Here is a 21,733-nt window from a genome sequence, read left to right on the forward strand (position 1 = left end):
TGAGTTTTCAATCATTTATTGATTTGTTTGTTTGTTTATTAAGAAAGAAAGAACTGATGAAAAAAAATTGACCAGTATATTTTAACATTAAGTCTGGAATTTACTGGTATTTATCAGTTTACCAGTATAACATAAAGTTATATTGAAGATTGTGTTTCGAATATCATCAAATATCATCTTTTGAGCCCCCGCAGAAAAATAAAGATCGTTATTTTTCCAGGGTTTTCACAGAAAAAAATCTTTGGTTTAGCAGTTTAGCACAAAAATAGTTAATGTCTAAGTTGAAAAGATGAGGTTTGAAAATAATATATTTATAACAGATAAACATAACTGTGACTTCATTAGAAATACCGGCTTTCATGTAACTGATTTGCAATGTATGCTGAGTCCTTTTGCTTCAACTTCTCTGAGTGGTATTCCCTCAAGTTTACTCAACTCTCTTGCTATTTTAAATACTTACTTAAACTTTTCTGTTTTAAATATGTTTATTCTAAGTCTAAATATAATATTTTAACCAGATTTCCTAACATTGTGAAAGAGATTCATCCAGTAACAATATTCTTCTAAAAAAAGTAATAAATAAACAATGGTGCTTTTCAGTAAAATCCGTCTGTGTAAATTTGCGAGTGCTCTATCTACAATGTTAAACCAAGGACTTTAACACAACAGAGTCAAAGAGAGATTAGTTATTAAGTAACAGTTGTGATTGGTGAATGAGGTTAGTGCATGCTTTCCGTTCTATTCAGATAAGGTTGTTTTTTAGTTCCCACATATCAGAGGACATCCTGTCAAATTCTTGAAGAAAACTTCCTGAAAATGATTCAACTTGTGACAAAAAAAATAAGAGAGGAATTTGGTCCAATGAAGCGTTAAGGTTGTAAACTTCAGGGTGTGTGTCTGAGTGTGGTGTAGTACCTAGTAACTGTGTGTTAAAGAGGAAAAGTTAGTGGATGTATTATGTATGTGTGTAATGAGCTGAAGATATACTGAGGAAGTGGGAGTATAACTTCAGTTCCCAGAGGTGTGAAGGTATCAACACACCAGTCTTCTGTATACGGGCACGTATAGCCACAGTGTGTTCAATAAGAAAGTTCATCCGGACAGGTAAAGCAGATCTGTTACTTTTATGTGTTTCTACCTGCCAATCAGCTTTAAAACGACAAAGATTAATTGAAGATCTTGGTTAATAATTGATTCTCTTGAACTTGTACAACTTGTAGACTTGAATGAGCATGTGAAGTGTACACAATGCTAAGACAAATTAATGTGTCTATGTGACTTTTAACTTTGGCATGCGTAAAATGAACTTCATATATTTGTGGAACATCCTTGTACCTGTAGTGCTTATTTGTTTTGTTTCTGGACAGATTGCAGATATGGCAATTCAGATGAAAGCTTTATTGCTGGGTGCTGCAATGGCAGCCGTAGCTTGTACAACCATCATCGCTTTGGTTCTTTCTCTTGCTGATCATCAGACTTTGGATCAGCCATACTCAACACAGGTGCAAAGATGTTCAACTCACAGTTACGATGTGCTTTTGTATAGATTTTAATGTGAGGAGTGTGTTTGTCTGTAAAAGAAATACTTCTCATGAATATTTTTCATGGCTGATTGCACTGCCTGTTTATTAAAAGTTGATCATCCAAAGCAGATGTCAATATTTGCTTATAAGAAAAAAACATGTTGGTAGAAGCTGATGACAGTTGTAGCTAGACCAGACTGCTGCCTTTGAAACATTTAAAATAAGTTCTTTTTTATGTTAAACTTTTCAAAGGTCACTGTTTGAGCTATGAATGTTTCATTTGTTAACATTAGTTAACTATATTTGTTAACATGAACTAACAATAAACCTTTGTATTTTTATTAACTAATGTTTAAGAAATATAAATAGGCCTACTGTAACAAACATATTGTTCATCATAGTTGAAGAATTAACTATGTTTTAAATAATCAGACATTACTGTAAAGTGTTAGCATAATTATGTAAAAGTATTGTTCATGATTACTTAATGATATCTAATGCATTAACTAATGTTTAGATGAGTTCATTCAATCATTTAGGACCACAATTATACCAAACAACAAAATAAATTCTACACAATTCCTCAACACAAACTATTTTTATGAATCCTATGGTATAATATAATTACAATAAAACATTTTCTCTCAGGATGTGTGTGTTTCTCTCAGCAAAGCACACCCACTAAATCAAGTTTCGTCCAAATTTATGGAACTCTTTGTTTGACTTCCTCAGTATGGGATTGTGTTTGATGCCGGCTCTACTCACACGGCCCTTTTCCTGTACCAGTGGCTGGGGAACAAAGAGAACAACACTGGAATAGTCTCTCAGAAACAGAGCTGCGATGTGGATGGTGAGTTGAGTACAGTGTGTTCTGTAACATTATAACACTTTGCAGCAATTAAATGATGTCTCATAAGATGTCCAAGCTGAATCTAATACATTAACAGTCAATCTAATGCCTTTATAGTCAATATTACTCCATTCTCTTTAAGTTTTTCAGAGGAATACAAATCAAATTGAAAGAAACTATAGCACATAGTTTCAATAGCACATCACAAAAAAATCTAAGTTTTTGTCTGCCAAATGACTAAATGTAAATGTAAGTTTTTATAGCTGGGTCCCCTGTCCCTGTGCTCAATGAGAATGCTCAACCGTCAAAACACTTTTATTGTTTTTAGGTGATGGCATATCTAGCTATGTCCAGAACCCTTCAGCAGCTGGAGAAAGTCTTAAGAAATGCTTGGATGTTGCCAAGGCAGCAGTACCCGAAGGACAGCGGAAAACTACACCTGTGTACCTTGGTGCCACCGCTGGCATGCGGCTTCTTAGGTGACTGTATTTATCAACAACTGACTGATGTGTCATATAAATGGAAAAATATTTGGCTATATTTGCAGAAATTATCAGTGTGCTGGATTACACCGATTTTAAAATGATCTTCCTAAGAAGTGTTTTGTCAATTTCAGACAACATGAATGAATAACTTTATTAAATTATGATTGGTTTCACAGCTTACAGAACAAAAGTCTAGCAGACAGCATCCTCGTAGAGGTCACCAAAACAATCCAAAGTTATCCATTTGATTTCCGAGGGGCCAGAATACTCTCTGGCACGGAGGAGGGGGCTTATGGCTGGATCACCATCAACTATCTCTTAGAGAGTTTAATTAAGGTGAATAATGGCATTCCAACATTGATGAAATTAGGATTGATTCGCTATTAATGCAGAGTTTTTCAAACGTAAAGATCAGTTAATTTTTTTACATTACAAACATACTTATTTTACAATAATAAAACAAATATTATTAATTAATTTATTTAAAAACTATAAATGTATTCCTAACAGACAATTCAATCGATTGTATAAAGATTTTAAACTTCTCATTTCAATATTTAATATTTACTAATATTTCTGTCTATATTATATAATATTTACTATTTTTTATATTTGTCTACTTTTGAAAACATTTAAAAATGCTTATTACACAAACATATATTTACTCATTTAGATTTCATTTTTGTATATACTTTTACAAAATGTTAAAAATGATTCAAATGTGTATACATGTATAGGACAATAGTTCATTACTTAATAATAAGTATTAAGTAATAAATACTAAATAAAACCAACATCAATTCGACATAAGTAATTTCAAAGTAAAGTTATTACCTTGTCATCTCAGATATCTTTATTTGTCATTCTTTCAAAGGACATTGAACATAGGTACGATGGAAGCTGTAATACTATATTCATTCTTGCTTTTCATGTTGTTTTGCCAACACAGACTCCATTAGGTCAATCAGTCAACAGTAGAAATGATACTTAATCACGCTTAATCGCTTTGCTTTTGTTAGAACATCCTGTGCCTCAACACTTTTCTTTTCCTTGCAGCACACATTTGAGGGCCAATGGATCCACCCTAAAGCAGGAAAGATCATTGGAGCTCTAGATCTTGGTGGCTCATCAACGCAGATCTCATTCACCCCGAAAGACCCAGTGAAAAACCCAGCTTCAGGTTTTAATCTCCAGCTCTATGGGTACAAGTATGAGGTGTACACACAGAGCTACTTGTGCTACGGCAAGGACCAGGCTTTGAGGAAACTTCAGGTCTACCTTCACAAGGTTGGTTTTTAAAGGGTTCACTTACATAATTCAATAGATTATGTAGGTTTTACCATACTAGTTTTAGCACAATGCATTTACTATATGTAGGTTTGAAAAGAAAGTGTCTACCAGTAAAAATACGGACACAGTGTCTTTGCTTTATCTAGACTGCTGGACCATCATCTGTTATCAGTCACCCATGCTACCATATTGGACATAAATCCAGTCTTACTTTGGATGACCTCTACAACTCACCTTGTGTGGTCAAACCAAACAATTTTAACTCCACAGCTACAGTCATTTTCTCAGGAACGGGTAATTCATCCCTCTGTCTTTCTCTAATGGAGAACATTGTTAACCTCACCGACTGTGCATTTTCACCAGAATGTGGCTTCAATGGTGCCTATCAGCCTCCGGTCAATGGCGAATTCTTCGTGAGTGTTTCTTACTTTATCAAATCATTTTTATTAATTACTAGTAGCATTAGATTTCAGTTAGAAAGAAAATAGTTAGCATTGAATTTCAGTTAGAAGAAAATAGAGAGGGAGATATGCAGTTAAATAAAAAACTTTTTTCATATGTGTTTTACATGGCCTAATGTGGACATGGAAAAACACAAACACTGCAACAAAATTTAATATACATTGCATAATTTCCTGCCACACCATAAAGATGTATATTCTACCTAGGTTGTGAATGTGAATTAGATATCTTAAAGGATTAGTTTTGTCATCATTTACTCAGCCTCATGTCATTTCAAACCAAAATATCTTCTTTTATGTCTTATTAAAAAAATTCAGCTTTGCTCAGCTGAATCTATCAGAGTGGTTACTGAATCAAAGCATACCGAAGTAGCTTACAAGTTACTATTTTATATGATATTCACATCAAAATCATCCGCTACTATCCTTTTTGCCTTAATTCATGTTTCCATGCCTCATAAGAAGTCTAACAGCTATATTTTATGTCCATCTCAGGCCTTTTCTGCATACTTTTACACCTTTGACTTCCTTGGACTTGTCCCAAAAGCTCCACTGACCCGGGTTCTTTCCACTATTGATACTCATTGCAACAAAACCTGGACCACTGTGAGTCCACAATTACTACAATACATTGTAATCTTACATTTTATAATAAAAAGCCTGGTGAGATGAGAAGTGATCAAGTGAATCACAATATGATTACATGTATTCAACACGGAAGTAAGCTGTTTTCTGTGAATGGGTGAGACTTCCGGCTAATTAGTTGTTGTAGGGAAATAATGACAAGAATAATAACGTGCATTAAACTGTAAAACTGTTTGCGCTTCATAGCAGTGTGTTCATAATTAAGATTACACATTAAATAAGGCAGCGGCTATTTGCACTAAGTGTAAATAGCAATGGATTCTATTTACCCCAAGTGAAATTAGCAGTATTTTTTAACGATATGCTATTTACACTAAGTGCAAATAGCTATAGATTCTATTTACACTATGTTAAAATAGCAAGATTTTCTGCTATTTATACTACTTATTGCAAATAGTGGCAATTATCTGCACCTCAGTATTGTAGTACATTATGAAACAGTACGCAATAATAATGTATTGAGTGTAAATTATAGTTTTAATTAAAATTATTAAATGGATGCCACTATATAGGGACAATAAAGCCCTCCCTACACCTACCCTAACCCTACCCGATACTTTTATTTTCAACTTTTTGATTATTTCCTTCATTTTTATTGAAAATAAATGCCTTTCCGATGCGATATAAGATTTGAAAAGGGCGAAAAAATGTTCGGCAAAAGGCAGATTCGAACTCGGGTCGATCGAGTCGAAAAGCATGATCCTTATCATCTATACCACTAAAACTGATGCTGAATAAGCGTTTTTTTTTTACTGTTGACTAATCCAATCACACATTGGTGGGCAGAGTTAGTGTAAATAGCCTTTGCCAACAAGGCCGGCTATTTGCACTTAGTGTAAATAGACACTCCGTTAAAGTAATATGGTAAGACACACCAGTTTGCAATATCAAGCAGCAGCGGTTTTGTACAGCTAAAAATAGCTTGAAGCGAAATCAGATACATAAAATTTACAAATAGCCACTCCCACTCTCAAGGGAAAAATAAGGTGGATAGTATATTTCATAATGCTGGTATATTCTTAAAACCATGTTCATGCCTTTTTTCTGCATTTTTTTTCTGTTATTTCGTTCTGCAGCTTACTGCTGAAAATCCAACCATCAAGCCAAAATACCTAAAAGATTATTGTGCTTCTGCTCATTATATTATGACTGTTCTCCTGAAAGGATATAAGTTCAATAACACGTGGGATCAAATCTCTTTTGAGAAACAGGTAAGAAACAGTTTCATCTCTTTAAATCCTTCCTTTACCACAATGAAGCTGTTCAGTAATATACATTTCATGCATACAGATCAATCCCATCCTTATTTAACAAATTGAATATGAATACTTAGTGATTCCTCATCAGAGACTATAATTTAACCCCAGGTTACTTGTACTGCTCAAGAGCACAGTGGAAGTAGCTCATAAACTGACATCATGTGCTCAACCTGATATAAATCAATATATCAGACGACCTCTGCTCCAGCAGTATGAGGAAACCTCTTACTTCTGGGAATCTCCCCGTATATGGCTTTTCCAACAGTATGATGTGGGGATTTGTACTCATATTTATTGTATGTTGGTTACAGGTAGCAGACACAGATGTTGGTTGGACATTGGGCTACATGTTGAACCTGACCAACATGATTCCCTCTGAACGGACCAGAGCGGTGACAGGGGTGCCACACAGTCAATGGGCAGCTCAGATTTTCTTCATCGTATCTGCCCTCTTCCTCAGTCTGCTTGTTATAGTCATCCTGTCTGTCTGTGATCTAAGCCACTGAGTTGTGTGTCATGAGTGTGTGTATACGTGAATATTTATTGCTTATATTTCAGGCAACAGATATTAAGATCGATAAGCAACTCTTTTGACTACTGTTTCAGATATGATTTGAGCTGAGACCTCACAAACAAGGAAGTAATCTATGCATTTTGACATTATGATGGCAAAATGAGATGGGGTGTCCTTTGTTTTTCTACCATTCTATACCATTTCTAGCAAAATGTAGCTTTTTGTGAGTTATTTAAGTAGTGTCTTGTTTTGAAGGCTGACTAGTACCTCAATGATTTAGTCTGTGCTAACTAATAATTCATGAAACTGAGTTACAGAGATTTTTTTCATTCATTCATAAACTCTTGAATTGTAAGAGTATAGTTTGTTTTATTTGTTTGTATTCATTTTAACTTCCACTCAGCACTTGAAGCACTTAACAGACATTAAATAAATGTACAATTATATTATGTGTGAAACCATTATTGTATTTTGTACATATTTATAAAATACAGAAATGACATTCTTCTTAAGCAACAATATATAAGTAGCTTTTTACAAAGTGTTTGTACATTACCTTCAAAAGTTAGGGTTGGTAAGATTTTTTTGAAAATATAAAGTCACATATAAAGTCATTTTTATGTCAAATAAATAATTTTTTAAAAGTTTTATTTATTCCTGTAAGGGGAAAGCTTCATTTATGAAAACTGTTTTAAACCATTTTTTCAGGATTCCTTGATAAACAGAAAATAAAAAAATAAAATAAAATAATCACTCATTTATAAATAGATAGTCTTATATATATATAGTTTTATATATAGTCTTTACTGTCACTTTTGATTAATTTAATGCGTACTTGCTGAATAATAGTATTAATTTCTACAAAGAAATATCTTACTAACCCAAAAGTTTGAATGGTCATGCATGTTGTGTGTGTGGGAGAGTGTTTTCAACAGCAACCAGATTTCTTCTGTGCCGGTTCTCTTCTCAATGTTGTGTGCTTCTGCTTCTGTGACTTGCGCTGCACTAACAACCTAGTAGCAATAAGAAATGAGTCTTTATGCATGGACAGAAAACACACATATATTTAACAAATAATAATTGGTGTGATGTTTTTTTTCGTTTTGAGTCTTACTCTGCAAGACTTCTCATGGATTCTGACACATTCGCCCCAGTTGCAGCACTGCACTCCATGAAATGTATGTTAAACTCCTAATGAAGGGAAAATACCAAACTTTTAGTAGAAATAAACTTAAGCAAAATAATTACTACTTTCGGGATCACAATGAACTCTTACTCTGGCCAGATCCGCCCCTTCCTGAATCTGGACTTCACGCTTTACAGCATCATTTTTGTTTCCAAGTAACATCATGATGGCATCATCAGGGGCCCTTTCCTGTGTAACATTGTCATAATACAATTTAGGGAAGGGGACGTTTCCATATATGTTGACTAAAATATAAGGAAAATTAAGAAATGAAAACATAAGCTACCCGAGCTTGAGAGATCCAATCTCGTACAGAAATAAAACTCTTTGAACATGCGATTTCATACATGAGCAGAATCCCATCAGCCTTGTGGAACACTTGTGTGGTGATGCTGTGAAACCTTATAAAGATTTTTTTGGGTTAAATAACACACCAAACAAACATCTTTTTCCATCATGTATTATTTTGTTCTGAGGTCTTACCTTTCTTGACCTGCTGTGTCCCATATTTGCAGTTTAACAGTTCTGTCAGGCAGCGCAACAGTCTGTTTACAGGTGTCAACACCTAGGTGCAAAAGAGTATTTACTATCTATGATACGCAAGTTTTTAACAAAGTATATAATATAAAATTGAACATATATAATATAGCTTTTAAAAAAATAGTTATTCTCTTTGCTAAATGCACACATTTATACACTTGGAACTGATCATTATAATTAGGCTGTCTGTTGCTGCATTTTTTCTTCCTAAAAATAATTTATATAGTATATATATTAATTTACTATATAGTAAATATGTATCTTAACACTTTTTACACTACTATTCCAAGTTTGAGGTCAATGTTTTTAAAAATATTTTTTAGAAATGAATATTTTTATATTTTCATTTCATTTTTATCTTTAAATGAATTTTAAAGATGCATTCAATTGGTCAAAAGTAATAATAAATACATTAATAAAGTAAAACAAAATCCTGAAAAAAAATATTAAGCAGCACAACTGTTTTCAATATTGATAATAATAAGAAATGTTTTTTGAGAATTAAATCAGCATATTAGAATAATTTCTAAAGGGTCATGTGACACTAAAGACTGGAGTAATGACTTTGCTATCACAGGAAAAGTGACATTTTAAATAAAACATACTAAAATAGAAAACAATTATTTGAAATTTAACAAGATTACTGTTAATACTGTGCAGTATTTTTGATCAGAGCATAAGAGACTTTTCTCAAAAACATAAAAAACTCTTGCTGACCCAAATTTTTGAATGATAGTGTATACCTGCTTTAGTATACAAGACAGCCTCCATCGCAACACTCACCAATAGTGGAGCGGTAATCCTCAGTGAACTGGCCTTCGTGGAAGCGTCTTATGAAGGAAGTCTTTCCCACACAGCTGTTTCCCACCATAACAACATTAAACTGAACTACTTCAGTATCTGAAACTATATTACAGAGTTTGTGTTTAGATGAGTATTAGATATTAAACTTTTAGGTATAATTACTTGACGATATTTTATCACTTTACTCACTCGTGTTCTTTAAATTCACTGTCTGCTTAGCTCCAGTGGTATCATGTTTTATGATTTGGTCCAAAGAAACGAGACCAGCACCAGTGCCTTTTGGAGCAGCTTCTTCATTTCTGGAAGGAAAAAGAAAAAAACTAAAAAAGTCAATTATTTTCTTATAACAAAGACATAAAGAACTCTTATTTAGCTCGGTGTCATACTTGGCTTCCATGTTCCTCTGCTCAGAAGCTGGTTGATTCTCTGTCTGTACGGTGAAGCACCGTTCACAAACCTTAACAAAACAGACATTTGTTAGTGATTTAAAGTAAGTACAATTTCCATTAAAAGCTGAAGTACAAAATATAAGGACATTTTCTAAACGAAGAGATACATACTGCTAAGTCATCACTGTGCAGCTTGTCCTTGACTTCAGAGCTGTCTGGTTTATGATCTCCATCTTCTAATTCAATCCCAAAATCAGAATCAGCCAACCGACCAAGGCCTTGTTTGCCCTTATTAGCACGTCTAGACCCAAACTTCCTTTTAGTTGATGGAGACGTCTTTTCTTGGCTAACAGGGTTATTCCTCTCTTCTAGCTGATTGCTACTTGTGTGTGCACTAGAGACATCGAGATACTCTTTATTCAGTCGGTTTTCAGAAATATTATGCACTACAGACACCTCAACTCTTTCAAGGTCCTTCTTTTCTTGCTTATTTGCCATTGAGTTCTCATCTATCTCCCCATCCTCTTTGTTTTCATCCTCCCTTTCTGCTTTGAGCTGCTGTCTGGGATTTTTGCGAGTTGAACCCATTTTTCTTCTTCGTCCTCCTGGTGAGTTCGGTTCACTGTGAGCCGATGGCACTGGCTGGAGAGATTTGATTTCTGAGTTTTCTGGCATATTGAGATCAGGAGCATTGGATAAGTCCTCTGGGTTTGGCTCTTTGAGAATTAATTCCCAATCACAACTCAATGAACTTTGAGATGTCTTATTTAATGCTCTCTCTATCTCACTGAGAAGTGAATCCTCTGACTGATTAGAGTAACCGTGAGTTGTTTGTTGTCCTACATTTTCTCTTACTAAGCTCATTTCAGAGTCCTGAGACATCTGCAGATTTGTGTCTTCAGTTTCTATGTCCTCATATCTATCTATTTTTCCTTGTATTTTTCCTTCTCTGAGATTCTTCCGAGTCGAGCCCATCTTTCTTCTCTTCTCAGTGGTAACAGTCTCTGACTGTGGATGTTTGGTAACATCAGCATTTACAAACTGATTATCACATATTTGAAGGGTATTTTCAGGTGTTGCAGGCACTCTTGGTCTAGAACTTTGAAGATGATCATTTTTAACTTTTAAATCAGTTGCACCAATGAGCATTTCTGATTCAAGATCTGTGGTACTGACTGAAGACACTTCCTTGGACTGATTGATGCTTAATGCTTCTTCCAAATCATCTGCTGCTCTCTTAGTCTCTCTATCCTCTGCCACACTAAGTACATCTTCATTATCAGCCATATTTTTCCCATGCATTGCTCGAGGATTCCTCCGGGTTGAGCCCATCTTTCGTCTCTTTTCTTGGGTGGCAGGTATTTTTCGAGAGTTGTTTTCATGAACAACATCATCCTGAGTGGCTCTTAGTTCTTGTGTGGGAATAACCTCATGTGTGTTTTCAGTTTGTTCAGGTTCTGACACAATCTGATGAGCATCTTCATGTCTAACTGTCAAGAAGAAAGTGTCCTTTGTCCCCTCATTGAGATTAATTGCCTCAGTCAGACTATTACTGTCATTTCCAGTATTGTCTATCCCCTTTTCCTCACTCACCTCAGATAGGTCATGGATATTCTGAGAAACTTCTTTCACTCCATGTTCTGGTTCAGGGAACATGTTTGAAGAAGCCATTGGATGAGAAAACTCAACTGGGAAGTTTTGTTCACCCTCTTCATTAAATTCAGTTTTTCTTGCACTAGATTCTAAATGTGGTTCTGTATCCTGTTCCTGTGTCATTCCTTCACTATCTCCATCCTTCTTTTTGAATTCTGCTATTCTTCCCTGCCCTTTGTTCCCTCTGAGCGTCTTACGTGTTGACCCCATTTTTCGTTTTTGAACAACTGGATTCAAGTTTGGTTGATCTTCTCTATGAGACTCTTTAGGAATGGAAGGTCCCAATGGAAGGTCTGAAACCATTTCAGCAGCAACATTTGAAGAACATTCAGATTCTATCAATAGTTTGGGATTTATGGTAGAGTTTGGATCGTTTTGTTCTGAGTTTTCTGCCAGCACATCTGATTTACAAACAATATCCTGAATGTCATGGCCTTCTTTATCAGCAGATGAACTGAACAGTTGCTGATGTACAGGAGATCCTGTAATGGCTTCTTCAAGTGTTAATTTCTCCTCTGACTTTGTGGTCTCACCAACAATTGTTGTATTTTCAGGTTCTCCCTCTTTCTCGTCAACCTCCTCGTCACTTACCATCCTCTTCCCTCTCTTCCGAGTTGACCCCATTTTTCTCTTCTGCATAGACTTTTTGGAGACTGGATTCATTTCAACCACCTCTGTTGGAGGAACATCATTAGATGACACATGAATTTGGATTTTCTTCATAAGCAGGGCATCAGACATGACCACATCAGAAAAACTATTATTGTCTCTCACAAAATCTGCAGTTCTTTCTTGGAATAAATGTGAGCCAGTATCATCCTGTGATGGACCAGTTTGTGTTTGAGATGCATCTGATCTTTGTTCCAAATCACATAGCTCCTGCACTGACATGTCCACTGTCTTCGTGGTCTTTCTCTCTTCATCTTCAACATCTCTTATATTAGTAATTTCTTGTGTCACATTGTAATCAACCACGTTATCCCGGTTTTGAATTTCTGTGTGTGTTTCTGTGTCTTCCTCTTCTGACACTCCTTCACTATCTCCATTATTTTCCTTGGATTCTACTCTCACTTTTCTCTGTTCTTTGTTCCCTCTGAGAGGTCTACGAGTTGAGCCCATTTTTCGCCTATGAACAGTAAGACTCAATTTTGAGTGTACCTCGTCTCCATGAAGATCTTTAGGAATGATGTTGGGAACACTTTGTTTGGAAATTGTGTCTGTTTTTGCTGAAATTTCATTCTCAGCAAATTCAGATATCAATGCTTCCGGTTTTACATCAGTGGAAGTGTAATTTTGAATCAAATCGGACCCTGTAGTCAAATCGGACCCTGCATCTCCAATAAACTCAACTTTTCTGTCTAAAGCACTAGCTACGCGGATGTTCTCTTCTGTTGCTTCTCCTTCAAATGCTGGCAAGTAAATTGTTTTGTTTTCTGAGTGTGATTCTGTGTCTCCCTCTGCTGGCGCTCTTTCAACATCTCCAGTATTTTCCTGGGACCCTGCATGAATTTTTGAGATGGTTTGTGAGTCTGAAATGTCACAGATGCTCACTTCAGTATATCTGGATTCATCTGGACTGGGTTCATCCTCCAAGGTGAAGATCTCTTTTTCATCATGACCTTTTCTTTGTCCTGTATTCCCTTTGAGAGGTCTACGAGTTGAGCCCATTTTTCTCTTGTGAATAACTGGACTTGATTTTGAGTGTGTCTCTTCTCTGTGAGAATCTGCAGGAATGATGCTGATGCCACTTTGTTCAGGAATTGTGTTCATTTGTCCTGAAACTTCTTTCTCAGAATTTTTAAATACTTTCAATGCTTCTATGTGTGCATCAGGAGAGGTTTGAAGATAATCAGACTCACTAGTCATATTACTCTCCACTGTAACTGTATCTCCAATAACTTCTACTTCTCTAATTAACGTCACACTAACATCTTGGATGTTTTCTTCTGTTTCTTCTGCTTCACTGGTTACTAAGTCATATGTTTTGTTATTTGAATCCATTTCTAATTGTAAGTCTTTGTCTTCCTCTGCTGCCACTCTTTCAGCATCTCCAGTATTTTCCTGGGACTCTACATTAATAATTGTTGGGGTTTGTGATTCTGTGATGTGACAGATACTTATTGCAGTGGATTCCTCAGACACTAAATCCGAACTACATGATGACTGCAAGAGAGCAGATTCAGACCCGTCAACAGGACCAACATCATTCTTCTCACATATTTCCATCTCCTGTTCTTTAACTTCATATTTTGTGCTTTGTAATGTAGATTCATCTGAAATGGGTTCATTCTCCAAACTAATTGTTTCTTTCTCTGCATCGATCACACTGTCACTGTCAAGTGTCTCATTTTCTTCATGATGTTCTAATTCTTTTCTTTGTCCATTTTTCCCTTTGAGAGGTCTACGTGTTGAACCCATTTTTCGTTTGTGAACAGCTGGACTTGATTTTGAGTGTGCCTTCTCTCCATGAGAATATTCAGGAATGATGTTGATATCACTTTGCTCAGGAAACGTGTCTGTCTGTCTTGATCTTTCAGTGACATCATCTTGCACAAGAAGGACAGAATCCGTCACAGCAGAAACACTCTCAGTGTTTTTAGATACTTTCAGTGCTTCCAGGTTTGCCTCATTTAAAGTGTCACTTTGAAGTAATTCTGACTCTGTAGTCATATTACTGTCCACTATAACCGTATCTACAGTAAATTCATCTTCTCTGACTGAAACACTAGCTTCAGAGATGGTATGTTCTGTTTTTTCTGCTTCAGATGTTAAGTCAATCATTTTGTTTTCTGGTTGAATTTCTGATTGTGAATTTCTGATTGTGTCACTTGAAAAGTCACTATCAGAATTTTCAGATACTTTCAACGTTTCCTTGTTTGCATCAGAAGTTTGATGAAAATCTGATTCAGTAGTCATATTACTGCCCACAGTATCTCCAATAACTTCAACTTCTCCTTCAAATGCTGTTGAGTCAAACACTTTGTTTTCTGAGTGTGATTCTGTGTCTCCCTCTGCTGGCGCTCTTTCAACATCTCCAGTATTTTCCTGGGTCACTGCATGAATTTTTGTGATGGTTTGTGAGTCTGAAATGTCACAGGTACTCACTTCAGTATATCTGGATTCATCTGGACTGGGTTCATCTTCTAAATTGAAGATTTCTTTTTCATTATGATCTTTTCTTCGTCCTGTATTCCCTTTGAGGGGTCTGCGAGTTGAGCCCATTTTTCTCTTGTGAATAACTGGACTTGATTTTGAGTGTGTCTCTTCTCTGTGAGAATCTGCAGGAATGATGCTGATGCCACTTTGTTCAGGAATTGTGTTTATTTCTCCTGAAACTTCTTTCTCAGCATTTTTAGATACATTCAATGCTTCCATGTGTGCATCAGGAGAGGTTTGAAGAAAACCAGACTCACTAGTCATATTACTCTCCACTGTAACTGTATCTCCAATAACTTCTACTTCTCTAATTAACGTCACACTAACATCTTGGATGTTTTCTTCTGTTTCTTCTGCTTCACTGGTTGCTAAGTCAAATGTTTTGTTCTGTGAGTCAATTTCTAATTGTAAGTCTTTGTCTTCCTCTGCTGCCACTCTTTCAGCATCTCCAGTATTTTCCTGGGACTCTACATTAATAATTGTTGGGGTTTGTGATTCTGTGATGTGACAGATACTTATTGCAGTGGATTCCTCAGACACTAAATCTGAACTACATGATGACTGCAAGAGAGCAGATTCAGACCCGTCAACAGGACCAACATCATTCTTCTCACATATTTCCATCTCCTGTTCTTTAACTTCATATTTTGTGCTTTGTAATGTAGATTCATCTGAACTTGGTTCATTCTCCAAACCAATTGTTTCTTTCTCTGCATCGATCACATTATCACTGTCAAGTGTCTCATTTTCTTCATGATGTTCTAATTCTTTTCTTTGTCCTTTGTTCCCTCTGAGAGGTCTACGTGTTGAGCCCATTTTTCTCTTGTGAGTAACTATGAATTTTGAGTGGGCCTCCTCTTTCTGAGTATCTTCAGGAATGATTGTGGTGTCCCTTTGCATGGGAATTTCATCTGTTTCTTCTAGAACTTCATGCACAGGATTGTCAGATACTTGTAATGCTTCCAGTTTTGCTTCAGAGGAAGTGTTATTTTGAAGAAAATCAGACTCAGTAGTCATATTACTCTCCACTGTAACTGTATCTCTAATAACTTCTACTTCTCTAATTAACATCACACTAACATCCTGGATGTTCTTTTCTGTTTCTTCTGCTTCACTGGTTGCTTTAGCTCCATCTTTTAAACTTTGTAATGTAGATTCATCTGAACTGGGTTCACTCTCCAATCTGAAAATTTCTTTCTCTACATTGATCATATCTTCACTGTCAAGTGTCTTATTTTCATCATGATGTTCTATTTCCATTTTTCGCTTTTGAACAATTGGACTTGATTTTGCGTGTGCCTCCTCTCCATGAAAAACTTCAGGAACGATGTTGATGTCATTTTGCTTGAGAATTGTTTCTCCTGAAACTTCTTTTTCAGCATTTTCAGATACATTCAATGCTTCCTTGTGTGCATCAGGAGAACTCTGAAGAAAATCTGACTCAGCAGACATGTTATGCTCCACTGTATTTCCAATAACTTTATTTTCTCTGACTAAAACACTAGCACCATTGATATTCTCTTCTGTTCCATCTGCTTCACTGTTTGTTGAGTCAAATGTTTTGTTCTGTGCTTCAATTTCTAAATGTTCTGCATCTCCCACATCTAATGTCAGGACTGGTGCTGCATCCATTTCCTTAATTCCATCTGTTACTTCACTTCTCTCATTGCCTCTATCAAAAGCTGCATTTTCTGATTCTACACTGAAAAGTATTTCTTCCTTTTCACTTTTCTCATTCACATTTTCTTGCAAGTCATAGCCTTCTTTATCAGGAGATTGCATAAACAGTTGTTGGTGTGCGTGAGATCCTCTATCTGTTGCTGAGTCTTCAAAACTAAACATTTCCTCTGACTTTGAGGTCACATCATTAACTGCAGTATTCTCAGTCTCTTTTTTGTCTTTTCTAACCTCCTCATTTTCTAGCATCTTCCCAGCATCATCTTGTGTTGGACTGTGTGTTAGAGATATATTTGATGAATAATTTTCTTGTCCTTTATATAGCTCCTTATTTTCAGTTGAAACATCACACGATTTCTGGTGTGAAATCCAAATAGTCTCTGTGCTTGTTTCAGTGTCTTTTTCATTATCTCTTACATCCATTATTATTTGTGTTACATTGTGATCTCTTACTTCACCCTGGTCTGTTGTTTCAAATGCATATTCTGTTTCAGATCCTCTTTCATCACCCATATTCTCCTTTTCTCTCGTTGCTAAAATGTGGGGATCTTCATCTTCTTTCGTAATAGACACTAAATCAGTCAGAGTATCACATGTTACTGAAGCAACATTACAAACATTAGTTTCATGTTTCATTTCTATACGAATCTCTTGCCTTTCTTCAACTGCATCCCTCATCTCATGTTGTAAATTGGTTGTTGTGGGTTCAACATGGCTAATATTAGACACAAGCATATCAAAACTTCTACTTCCTCCCACTATATGTTGATCCATAGAGCAATCATAGTTATTATCTAGAGTAGCTATGTCTTGCTGGCTTAATGAAGATTCTTGATCATGCAACGCAAGTTCCTCTAATTGTGGTTCCTCTTTCTGCTTTAGAACCACCTTCTTGGCTTCTGTGTCGTAAGATGGGTTTGTATCTTTTCTTGTATCAGACACATGTTGGCTGTTATCACTTAAATGACTTCCTGCTTCTTTCAAATCTTTGTTTAGAACATCTAAATCTTCAGTGTGTGAACCAAACTTAAAATTCAATGCCTCGTTCAGTAATGGAGTCCCATGGTGGCTAAATGTTTCGGGTAGGGGCTTTTCTGAATCAACAAGGGGAAAAGCAACTGATTGGTTCATTGTTTCAGTTCCAGCCGAAACATCAGGCTCTTTCAGCTCAGCTCCATCAGCCAGTAGAGACTGACTTAAAAGCAAAGCTGATTCTGTGTGGGACGATGGATCATCTCTTGCCACATCATCCCATGTTTGCACCATCTCTTCTGGCATTTTCAACTTTGCTTCGCCCATGACTTTTGCTTTACTTTCATTCCCTGTCATGTTTCGTGAATGTTCTTGCACACCTACATTTTCACCGTTTTTCCCTCCGAGAGGTCTGCGGGTTGAGCCCATTCTTCTTTTTTGTCCAGAGGTACTGGCTATTTGGGTTTCTTGGTGACTAGTTTTTGGTTCATTAAACATGACTGAATCCTCCCGCAAAAAATCACGTTCAGCTCCTGTGACTGCGATAGAATGGACAGATGGCCCCATTGCCTTGTCTATAGGAACATCACTTACTACCCCATGTGAATGAGAGGTTATTTCTTGATGGTGAATTGTATCTTTTTCTTTATTTTCTGAAACTGCAAACATAAGAGTTGTTCCAGACTCCTTTCCAAAACCAGAACTTTTGGTATGAAGGGATAAATCAGAAGGAAAACTTGATTGTTCTTCTTCTGTTAGAGAAGCATGTTGTTCCTCAGTGGTTGATGTGCTTGGTTGAGTTACATATTCTTCATCTAACTTTTCAGTGGTCCTCACGTCATCAAGTTTTCTCTCACCTTTAAACCTACCAGTACTCTTGCGTGTTGAACCCATTTTTCTTTTCCGTTCTGGAAGTTCAGTCTCCATGAGTGAATCCTTGTGACCCCTTGCATGTGGAGGACATTCTAAGGCAGATGTTTGTTGTTCAATACTTGAGCTTGGTGGATGATCAAACTGGGTTGCATGGTAATTACTGGTGGTGTGAAAATCATCTTGCCCAACCTCAGACTCCACAGTCTGCTGAAACCCATCATCATCATCATCATCTTTCTCAATATTTTTGTTAAGACCTTTAGGACCTCGTCGCGATGAACCAAGCCTCTGGTTCTTCTTGGATTTTCTGTCTGACATGGCTGTTAATGTTCATATGATGAAACAAATAATGGGGATAAGTCATTTCTAAACATCTTTGACACTTAGGAACATGATTAAAAAGGAAACTAGAGAGCATTAGTGATGCAGAAATGTATATGACTCATACTAACTGTCACACATGTGCTCTCAAATCATTGATTCCACTTGTGATGATAACGACAGTGAAAATCAGAGCACCCTAGCAAGCTGTTTTATACAGGCTAATAATAAAGGTCAAGAGTTTTATATATATAGCAAATGTGTTTATCAAAAACATGACACTTGCCATCAAACATTTCATTTGTCATCATGCCAATATACTTTACATCTCCCGTATAGATGAGTAATGACAGCATGCTTCCATCCACCCTAACATGTAATTATTTACAAACTGAAAATCAAAAAGTGCAAATACACGTTGTTGGATGGATGAAGGTTCTGTCATGACATTATCAGAAGAAAAAAATAATAATAATAATTTGAGACCAAGTCTTTACTCAGATGAACACAATGTGAATCAACATGACTAAGTAATCCAATGTTAATATGAATAATCTGAAGATGAAACTACATAATTTGCATGTAAAACTTTGCATTTCCAAATGCAAAATGACAGATGTGCCTACAACTTATGACACTAGGAAAGTACCATGAATAAACTGATGTTACCTTCCTGTGCCCTTTCAGGGATCCTTCCACTTCGCAGACTCGGGTGTTTTAGCAGAGCACAAAGCTGAACAGTTTTAGATGCCTGTGTTTCTCTTTTGAAGGAGGCTGAGCTCATGTAGCTTCCTTTTCGCTGCTACCCTCAACTTCCTGTGTTGTTGACACAAATTGCATCGTGAGTCAAGAGTGAACTTGAAGTAGATATTTCATGAAGAGCGCTGCTAATTGTTCTTGCTGTGTGAAAGACAAACAATTTTTTGTCTTACCAATGTTTTGATAGCACAGTCTAAGTGCATGTTTGAACCATGAGTAAAATGTTTTAGCTTTTTGACTCAAACATTTCACAAGCATGCCCAAAACAAACAGCACAGCCCTCTGTTGGCCCTTTAGTGCACATTTTAAAGCTACTAATGCAACCCAATTGCCCATGATATAATTTAAAACACAAAATGCTATATGACAGTCAAACGAACCAAAATAGGTTCATAGTAAGCAGCATTCTATTTTTACCTTGAAATAAAAGCATGAAACATTGTAATCATCAATGATTACAATGATCCCAAATACAGCAACAGAAACTGTTCAGGTGAAGAGTTAATGGTGAAATCAGCAATGTGTGAAGGAAGTCACAGCGTTTACAAAAGTCCATATTACGGCTATTAATTTTTTCTTTCTTTGATAATTAACTAATATTTTATTCAATAATACATTAAAAGATTGTTTTCAAGAATACTATCATATATTTCAGAGATAAAAAAAAATTATCTCGGGTAAGTGTATTTTTCCTTACTTCTCAGGCAGAATCAGGTAGGCGGTAATGTGTTTCCAATATATTCTTGCTCTCTCAACAACAATCTAACATAACATGCAGACAGCAACGCAATCAGGTGAACAGTTAATGTTAATTTAGTGACTTTATGAGAAGGATTACAATGAAATCTCAGAAGATGCAGAATTTAAATTCTCACATATTTCATGTAAACTTAATTTACAATCTCTCTCCGGGCCCAGAGTTGTCTATTATGTTGTCCACAAAGGGTGGATTATGTTGTTCATGCAGGTGAATCTCTAATATTTGATGTGGAATACGGGTGGAATAATATTTATGTGTAAGGTGTGGTGTGGGTTGGATGGTGACAAGCACGGGTGGGTTGCGGGTCCAATAACCTAGACTATTTTGACTCGGTCCAGTACACGCTGAGCAATGTAGCCAATCACGCTGCAACTGATTGACCGCTGCAGTGATTATATTAAAAGGAAGGGTCTTTGCTTGCTTTCTGTATTTAAATTTATTCACAATTTGAATAAAAGTTTTAATGAGTTTTGTCAACCTCATGTTGGAGATTTAATGCAGGTGCGGTTTGGGTCCCAGTTTTTATGTCAAATAGGTCAGGTATGGGATTAAATTAGTGTTGCTGTCAGATAACGTGTAGGGTTTTTCTGTTAATTACTGCGATTGTGGGAAGATCATTTCACCAGCCATGCAGGAAAGGTGAACAAAAATGCCTCTCTGGGATGTTGATAAGATTCAAACCAGTGGAGTGAAGATCCTGTAATGGTAGACAGGATAATCTGATGACTCACAGAGTCAAAAGTGGCAGATAGATCCAGCAGAAGAACTGATGATTTGGAATCAGCTTTCTCTATCTGCAGGACTGCAGTGGCCGACAGCAAAGTTGAATGGCCGCTGCAGACACCTGATTGGTTAAAGTTCAGTTGGTCATTCTGTGAAAGAAACAATGTAACTGTGTCTATAAAGGTGTGAACCAATTGGTCCATTCCATTAGAATAACAAAGGAACAGCATTCCTCAGGAACGTCTTTTAGACGGCAGGATCTCCAGCGGGAAGGTCCTGTTGTTTCTAGCCCTTTTTTTCCAGGTATAAAAGTCTATCCCACAGACAGAACTTTGTGAGAAGCTGGATTCATACAAGGGATTGTTTGGAGGAAGACTTGCTAACATTGCTATTGAAGAACTGCTATACTACCATCTTCAATAGATTCTTCTCCCCACAAAAATTTTGGTCAAGCCTACTTTTTTTTCTATTAGAGAAATCTAGTACATTGGTGAGCCACCCAAAAATACAGTAAAGATGATGATACATGGGGCAACTTTTTAGGTTAGAAGGGGTAGTATGCACTGGCTTGTCTAGACAGATATTGTCTTGACAAGAAGTTAAAGTGGATCATAAAGTGTCAGTTGCTGTATTTACATCCAGAGATGAGAAATGGGTGGGTGAGGGAAGAGAGGATGACACTACAGGGGAAAGATGGAAGGGTGAAAGAAAGAGTAGGTTTTGCCTAAAAGTAACTGGTAGAGAAATTGGTAGCACACAGATAGTAATATGTAGGTTAAATGTTATAAAGAAATGAGCAGAGATGTCTAGAGGTTTTACCAAATGTTGTCTGTGATACAATTGCATGTGTAAATTAAGTCAAGCTGGTTGCCTGATTTGTGCTTGTGGTGGTA

General features: G+C 36.3%; 2 protein-coding genes across 2 annotated transcripts; one reads left to right on the forward strand and one right to left on the reverse strand.

Annotated features, from left to right (window-relative positions):
• Positions 1-863: 863 nt before the first annotated feature.
• On the forward strand, positions 864-7,667 carry LOC306878658 (ectonucleoside triphosphate diphosphohydrolase 8-like). Its single transcript, XM_079431126.1, has 10 exons — positions 864-1,104; positions 1,368-1,502; positions 2,256-2,373; positions 2,702-2,852; positions 3,035-3,194; positions 3,915-4,145; positions 4,295-4,561; positions 5,105-5,215; positions 6,331-6,465; positions 6,825-7,667. The coding sequence occupies exons 2-10, from the start codon at positions 1,377-1,379 to the stop codon at positions 7,017-7,019; spliced, it is 1,494 nt and encodes a 497-aa protein (XP_079287252.1). The 5' UTR covers positions 864-1,104; positions 1,368-1,376; the 3' UTR covers positions 7,020-7,667.
• Positions 7,379-19,337, reverse strand: LOC306878640 (uncharacterized protein). The gene is made up of 10 exons (XM_079431096.1): positions 19,268-19,337; positions 10,118-18,597; positions 9,944-10,014; positions 9,747-9,856; positions 9,537-9,659; positions 8,697-8,778; positions 8,500-8,614; positions 8,304-8,402; positions 8,142-8,218; positions 7,379-8,040 (listed from the first exon to the last, which is right to left on the reverse strand). Exons 2-10 carry the CDS (start codon positions 18,593-18,595, stop codon positions 7,956-7,958), a joined length of 9,240 nt encoding a protein of 3,079 aa, XP_079287222.1. The 5' UTR covers positions 18,596-18,597; positions 19,268-19,337; the 3' UTR covers positions 7,379-7,955.
• Between the last annotated feature and the right edge of the window lie 2,396 nt (positions 19,338-21,733).

Source organism: Barbus barbus (assembly GCF_936440315.1).
Source record: "Barbus barbus genome assembly, chromosome: 13".
Lineage (NCBI taxonomy): Eukaryota > Metazoa > Chordata > Actinopteri > Cypriniformes > Cyprinidae > Barbus > Barbus barbus.

Bases quoted from the DNA above. Each gene is read 5' to 3' on its own strand.
- LOC306878658 (XM_079431126.1), top strand. From the start codon at position 1,377: ATGGCAATTCAGATGAAAGCTTTATTGCTGGGTGCTGCAATGGCAGCC. The intron at 3,195-3,914 runs GTGAATAATGGC...TTTTCCTTGCAG, and splicing joins TCTTAGAGAGTTTAATTAAG to CACACATTTGAGGGCCAATG. The intron at 4,146-4,294 runs GTTGGTTTTTAA...TGCTTTATCTAG, and splicing joins TTCAGGTCTACCTTCACAAG to ACTGCTGGACCATCATCTGT.
- LOC306878640 (XM_079431096.1), bottom strand. From the start codon at position 18,595: ATGTCAGACAGAAAATCCAAGAAGAACCAGAGGCTTGGTTCATCGCGA. The intron at 10,015-10,117 runs GTATGTATCTCT...TGTTTTGTTAAG, and splicing joins TGCACAGTGATGACTTAGCA to GTTTGTGAACGGTGCTTCAC. The intron at 8,403-8,499 runs GTAGCTTATGTT...AATGTTACACAG, and splicing joins ATTGGATCTCTCAAGCTCGG to GAAAGGGCCCCTGATGATGC.